Source organism: Aplysia californica, unplaced genomic scaffold, assembly GCF_000002075.1.
Source record: "Aplysia californica isolate F4 #8 unplaced genomic scaffold, AplCal3.0 scaffold00133, whole genome shotgun sequence".
NCBI classification, from domain to species: Eukaryota; Metazoa; Mollusca; class Gastropoda; order Aplysiida; family Aplysiidae; genus Aplysia; species Aplysia californica.
Window position 1 is genome coordinate 1,360,288 of NW_004797403.1, and position 7,471 is coordinate 1,367,758.

At 38.4% G+C, this 7,471-nt stretch overlaps 1 protein-coding gene across 1 annotated transcript in view; it reads right to left on the reverse strand.

Moving 5' to 3' along the window:
- LOC106011510 (MDS1 and EVI1 complex locus protein EVI1-A) overlaps positions 1–1,261 on the reverse strand; it is a 4,801-nt gene extending 3,540 nt beyond the window's left edge. The window contains exons 1-2 of the mRNA XM_013081492.2: positions 1,011–1,261; positions 294–629 (exon numbers count right to left, since the gene is read on the reverse strand). Coding sequence (XP_012936946.1) covers positions 294–629; positions 1,011–1,205 — 531 coding nt within the window. The 5' untranslated portion in view covers positions 1,206–1,261. The remainder of the gene's footprint in view (positions 1–293; positions 630–1,010) is intronic.
- Between the last annotated feature and the right edge of the window lie 6,210 nt (positions 1,262–7,471).

The following is a 7,471-nucleotide window of genomic DNA, read 5'->3' on the forward strand; positions in this document are numbered from 1 at the left end:
TGCTTTTTTTTTTTTTTTATAAAGAGGAATGGGTTTATTAGGACTTTAAAAAATAAGTTGGGTTTCTTTTTTTCACTATCAAAGGTAGGTGGCGCCGGGATTGATTATATCGTTAATTGATTGGATTTTTTTTTCTTTCTTTGTTTGTTTGTTTGTTTGGTTGGTTGGTTTTTCGTTTGTATATTTCTTGGAGGGGCACACAGAAAGCTGCGGGTGGGTTGTTGGGTCGCTTAGCTTTTCATTATCTGTCAGGTTTGAAAATCTTCACAATTTTGGCCATTCAGGTTACTTACCTCGGGGGGAAATGAGGTGGCCTTGGTAAGTTTGGGGGTAGGTGGGACCTCCGAGCTGGGGGGAGATAGGGTAGACACCGCTAGTTTGGTGGTAGGTGGGACCTCCGAGCTGGGGGGAGGTTGGATCTCCCGGTCGATGGGGTCGGCCGATGACTGGTGGGTCGGAGGTCCTTGTTTTGGGCGTTTGACAGGTGGAGGTACTCCGGGGCCGCCCAGGGGAGCGACATTTGGGGTTGTCACACGAGAGGAGTTCTCTCCCTTTCTCCGGCGTTTGGCAGGGTTGGTCGTTTGGTTTTTCTTGCTCGCGTCTTGTTTTTCTGCATTTTGGTCACATTTCTGGAATCAGAAACATATAAGTATTATCCAGAAGGTCCTTGTAAAAAGGGTATTTTACCACAGAGTAGAAAACCGCTTTATCAAACTAACAAAACACTCTTAAAAAAAAAAAACGAATAAAAATCAATCTATTAAAATGCTGTTGTTTTTATTTGTTTGTTTGTTTGTTTGCTGTTGTTTTTTATGCTAATTTGTGCAAACAAATACAACAGCAAAAATTGTAAACAATTAATAAAGTGTTGTTGTTACTGAATAGTTGGCCTATTAAAACAAACAAAACAATATACAAGCAAAGCGGTGTTTTATAGAAACTAACAATTAAACACACATAAAAACATACACCCCTCCCCCCTCTCCCAAAGAAAAAAGGCGATGTGTTACCAAAGAGTAGACGGCCATGTCTGCGTTCTTCTGAATCTCCTTCAGATTTTTCTCTCTCTGCTGCTTGGTCTCCCGAACAGGCTCTCCGTTCCCCTCTGTCCATCCCACCTGGTTTTCTTTCCTCTCTTCTGTCAATCTCTGCAGGTTCTCCCATAGTTTATCCACAACTTCCTTGAGCACCGCTTCCTTCCTCATTTTTTCCGACACTCTTGGAAAGTCTTTTGGGCGATGTTTTAGTTGGGCCTGTTGGTTGAAAACCAAAACAAATATTTTACAAAACAAAGCAACAATAATAACAACGATAACAACAACAACAGAGGCAATAAAGACAGCAAACACATCAACCATAACAACAACGACAATGACAAAAGGAAAAAAAAGCCTCCTTAACCGTAGCTCACTTCAATGGTTGTTTTGTTTTGCTTTGTTTTGTTTTGGTCAACGAATTTTTATCGTAGGTTACTTATTATACGACAGCCGCTCGCCTCCTTTGGGAACAATTCTTCCACGAGTGGACTTTTGGGTGACTCTGTGGCTGTTTGTTGGAGAGGAGACTTTTGTGGACTTTTTTTCGAAAATTGATTTTGTCAAGGAATGTTTATCTTAAGCTGCTTACATTTCTACGACAGCAGCCCGCCTCCGTTTGGAGTAACTCTGACAAGTGAGAGTAGATTGTGGACAAGTTTGTCCATGTACCTATACCTGGTTGTTTGGTTGATGGAAAGAAAACTTGTCGGCCAACACGCCCTCTTAGGATTTTTTCCTTGTTATTATTATTATTATTATTACTGTTATTATTATTATTATTATTATTATTATTATTATTATTATTATTATTATTATTATTATTATTATTATTATTATTATTATTATTATTATTATTACTGTATAAAGTATTATTTATTGTATTATTAATATTTATCATTATTATTATTATTATTATTTTTATTTTAGTATTATTATTATTATTAATAATAATAATAATAATAATAATAATAATAATAATAATAATAATAGTGATAATGATAATGATAATGATAGTGATAATGATAATGGTAATGATAATAATATTAATAATGATAATAATCCCACCTGGTTTTCTTTCCTCTCGTCTGTCAATCTCCTCTGCCTCTCCCATAGTTTATCCACCACTTCTTTAAGCACCGCGTCCTTCTTCATTTTTTCCGACACCCCTGGAGTGTCTTTTGGGCAATGCTTTGGTTGGGCCTGTTGGTTGAAATTTTTTTTTTTACAAAACAAAGCAACAACAATAATAACAACAACAAAGACAATAAGACAACAACAACAACAACAAAACAACAACGACAAGTACAACGACGACGACGACAAAAGGAAAAAAGCCTTCTGAACCGTAGCTCACTTCAATGGTTCTTTTGTTTGTTTTTGGTCAACTAAGGTTTCTCGTAGACATTTTTAATGAGTGTCTTGGTCTTTCTGCTGGGATGTTGTATCCCTCTCAGCCTGGGTTGGCCCTGACGGGTAGGGTCAGAAGTCCTCTTCCTAAATGATCGAGATTGTGTCGATGGGGCCTTAAAAAATCGACATTTAAAAAAATGGAGTGCCAAAGACTAGAGGTGTTACAAAAGAGTAACAAACACAAAAGAAGGAGAGATAATAAGGACGTTAGAAGGAGCAAACCGCACCAGAGCACCCGCCAACCACTACGAAGTTTATGACTCTGAGTGAAAGTTGTTTCATTGACAAAACTTGACCATAGTCTGGTAATGGTAGACATTTCTTATTCAAATTCCAGTGCTTTCTTTGTTGGCATGACTGTGCACTTGTATAAAACGAGTAGGGAGAACAGCAACCTATGAGTGGAAACTACTCGCAGGGGTCGGTAAAACCTTGCTTACAATTTTACAAATTATGATTACTGCATCCTCATGACTATTCTGTTTCTTCTCTTTTACTATTATTCTGCTTTTTAGGCTCTGGAACGATATGCCTAGCCAACGGAAGAAGACCGAGAAACGTGCACTTGACGTCATTATTATGTTGAACAAACGACTACACCTCAGTGTAACCAATCATCTTGACGAGCATAGCATACACACTTCCTTTATTTTCTAATAGAACATCCCAGCAGAAAAAATAGAGATGAATGAAACAAAGAAGAAGAAGAAGAAGAAGAAGAAGAAGAAGAAGAAGAAGAAGAAGAAGAAGCAGCTATCAATTTTCGTATTCATGGCACGAGGTGTACATGTGTTTGGACAACTTAGTAATGTTTTACGTCTCCACTGATACGATTCAGACAATTCTTTGTATTCTAAAAGAAATCAGGTTTACCAAGCAGAATTGGTCAACAAGTGAGCGGACATAAAAATTAAACAAACAAGTTGTATAACAAACGTCTTTCAGCGCACAGTTCAATACAGGTTTCCCTTGTTTAAGGAGACCAAAGATCACTATTATACACACAGAAACTATTCCAATGATAACAAAAAATACTCAAATGCACATTGAAATTATTCAGAAGTGCACATTCAAACGAAATTCCCCGACAAGCGAAGAATATTTTCAACATAAACGCTATAAAATGGCTTCTTGGGCTCATTCTTACTGCTATGACACGAGGCACGCCGTGTGCTTTGTGCGTTGTGATTGGATAACCCGCTGTGGAAGGCGGGGCTTATGTACATGTGCCCATCCCGTGTCGAATTGCCGGTTGGGATACATACCCGTGTCCTGTTTAGTTTTAATTAGAGTTTTACGGAACATGCAACACAAATAGGTCATATAAGTGGCCAAGGTTAGAGATTGTACTTACTAGAGTTTAACATACGGAGAAAAGAAGGATGAGAGTTGAGGACAATAAAAGTTTGATTAAAAAAAAAAAGAAATAAGAATCCACAACAGAGCACCCGCCAACCACGTGATTGTGTAATGCTGGACACAAAGGCTTGACATGTAGCTGCCGTGGGCAGTGGATGGAGTTTTATGACTGACCTATATCCACCTTTCATTGTTCATAGTGGGACTTGGAGAGGTAGACTGGTGACGTCACATTTCTAACGGCTGCCATTTTGCCTCTCTCTTGAAGTTGTTCAAATCGGGATTATTTCAGAGTTAGAAGGCAATATTGGCTTTGCTGTTGCTTTGTTTGTTTGGTGTTGGGGTTTTGCTTTGTTTTAATTTTTTGTTTAGCCGGGGGGGGGGGGGGTGTTGCTTTTTGAGTGAGTTGTAGTATTTTTTTCTAGCATTTATTGTTTATTTCATTGTTGTTGTTGGTTGTTATGGTGTGAGTGCTAAAAGGCCCCACAACCAGGTCATTCTTCTTCTTCTTCTTCTTCTTCTTCTTCTTCTTCTTCTTCTTCTTCTTCTTCTTCTTCTTCTTCTTCTTCTTCTTCTTCTTCTTCTTCTTCTTCTTCTTCTTCTTCTCTCTCTCATAATATTCATATTATTTCTGTCCGCATGGTCTTATCCTCCCCCGTCCCCAGAATAAACGATCATCACCCTATCCATGTATCTTACTGTACTCAAAACAATTATACGTACAAACCAACTAACTAAAAAGTTTATGTCTTAGAAAGAGTGAAAACTTTTTCATTGACCAAACTTGTTAACAGCCTGGTAGCGGTAGATGTTTATTTGTTCTGTTGGTCCAAAAAGGACACCACGGAAAGTTCGTGGTCTTTAAGGCTGCCACCTGTCGCCATTTTCTTTCTGCTAAATGTGCGTTTCAAGAAGAAGAATACCTGGGATACCTTGATACCTACATGTGAACATGTAACATACATACGTCATATAAGTGTCGAAGGGTATAGGTTTTAGTGACAAGAGAAAGAAGAATGAGAGACAAGACGATAAAAGTTTGATACGAAAGAAAGAACAAACCACAGCAGAACACCCGCCAACCACGTGGTTGTTTAGGGGCTGGACATAAAGGCTTGACCAGTAGTAGCGTGGCCAGAGAGTGGAGTCATGTGACTGGGCTTTATCCACCTGTCATTCTTCATTGAGGGACTGTGGAGAGGTAGACTATGATGTCACCTTTCTTTCAGCCGCCATTTTGCGTCTAACTTGAAATTTGACTTTGTTTGTGTTTAAATCGGGATTTTTTTTTAGTTAGAGACCAATGCTGACTTTTCTGGGTTTTTTCATTGTATTTCGTTTTTGTTTTTTGTTTATTTGTTGTTGTTTTTTTGTTTTGTTTTTAGGGGGGTGTTAGTTGTTGGGGTGTTGTTGTTTTTTTGTTTTTTTTTGGGGGGGGGATCTTATTTTAGGAGGCAGTTGTATTTTTGCTGCTTTTTTCTAACATTGTTGTTTTTGTTGGTGGAGATGGCGGTTATGGTGGTGTGAATGTTTGGAGGGGGCCTCACCTCATTCTTCGCTCACTCTCTTTCTTTAACTTTCTGTATCTCTTTCTGTGAGTGTGTACGTGCATGTATTATTGATATTATAATTTATATCTGCATTCTCTCGTAATTAACGACCATCGCTCTGTCCATGTGGTTTTATGTAATCAAACAAAGCAAAAAAAATTACTAACTTACTAACAAGTTTTAGTCTTAGACCAAGATAAAAAAGAAGAAGAAGAAGAAGAAGAAGAAGAAGAAGAAGAAGAAGAAGAAGAAGAAACCTTTTTTATACTGTACTTACTGGAACCATCCTGTGATGCTGGAGGTCCTTTCTTTTTCCAACACTTGAGGTAACGAATTCTTGAGTTGAAAACTTGGAAATGATTTACGTCCCCGCTGATACGATTTAGACAATTGTTTATATTTAAAAAGAAATTAGGTTTACCAATCTCAAATCGATACCCAGAGAGTGGATATCAACAAACAAGTTGTGAAACAAATGTCTTGCAGTTCACAGTTCAAAGATCACACTTTTTCCACACACAGAAAATGTTCCAAACTATTCCAATGAACACAAGACATATTCCAATGCACATAAGAATTATTCAGAAGTACACATTCAAACGAATATCCCCTACAAGCGAAGATTATTTTCCACAGAAACGCTAGAAATGGCTTCTTTGGGCTCTTTCTTGCTGCAATGTCACGAGGCACGCCGTGTGCTTTGTGATTGGATAACCCGCTGCGGAGGGCGGGGTTTATGTACATGTTCCCATCGCGTGTCGAATTGCAGGTTGGGATATATACCCATGTCCTGTTTAGTTTTAGTTAGAGTTTTACGGAACATGCAACACAAATAGGTCATATAAGTGGCCAAGGCTAGAGATTTTACTTACTAGAGTTGAATATACAAAGGAAAGAAGGATGAGAGTTGAGGACAATAGAAGTTTGATTTTTAAACAAAAGAAATAAGTATCCACAACAGAGCACCCGCCAACCACGTGATTGTTTAATGCTGGACACAAAGACTTGACATGTAGCTGCCGTGGGCAGTGGATGGTGTTATGTGACTGACCTATATCCACCTCTCATAGAGGGACTTTGGAGAGGTAGACTGGTGGCGTCACATTTCTTTCGGCTGCCATTTTGCCTCTCGATTGAAGTTGTTCAAACCGGGATTATTTCAGAGTTAGAGGGCAATGTTTGCTTTACTGTTTTGTTGTTGCTTTGTTTGTTTGGGGTTGGAGGTTTTTTGTTTTGTTTTTTGTTTTGTTTTTTTTAAAGTTTTTTGTTTTGTTTGGGGGGGGGGGGGGGGGGATTGCTTTTAGAATGAGTTGTAGTATTTTTCTAGCATTTATAGTTTACTTCATTGTTGTTGTTGGTTGTTATAGTGTGAGTGTTAAAAGGCCCCGCAACCAGGTCATTCTTCCTCTTCTTCCTCTTCCTCTTCTTCTTCCTCTTCTTCTTCTTTTTCTTCTTCTTCTTCTTCTTCTTCTTCTTCTTCTTCTTCTTCTTCTTCTTCTTCTTCTTCTTCTTCTTCTTCTTCTTCTTCTTCTTCTTCTTCTTCTTCTTCTTCTTCTTCTTCTTCTTCTTCTTCTTCTTCTTCTTCTTCTTCTTGAAACGCGCGATTAGCAGTCTTCTTCTGATGGTGACGTTTAAATTTCATTTTTTAAAAAGAAAATGGCGGCAGCCTTAAAAGCCACGAACTTTCCGTGGTGTCCTTTTTGGACCAACAGAACAAATAATTGTCTATCGCTACCAGGCTGTTAACAATTTTCGTCAATGAAACAATTTTCACTCCTTCTCAGACATAAACCTTTTAGTTAGTTGTTTTGTACGTATAATTGTTTTGAGTACAGTAAGATACGTGGATAGGGTGATGATCGTTTATTACGGGGACGGGGGAGGATAAGACCATGCAGACAGAAATAATATGAATATTATGAGAGAGAGAGAGAGAGAGAAAGAGAGAGAGAGAGAGAAAGAGAGAGAGAGAGAGAGAGAGAGAGACAGAGAGAAAGAGAGAGAGAGAGAAAGAAAGAGAAAGAGATAGAGAGAGATGGAGAGAGAGACAGAGAGAGAGAAAGAGAGAGAGAAAGAGCTAGAGAGAGAGAGAGAGAGAGAGAGAGAGAGAGAGAC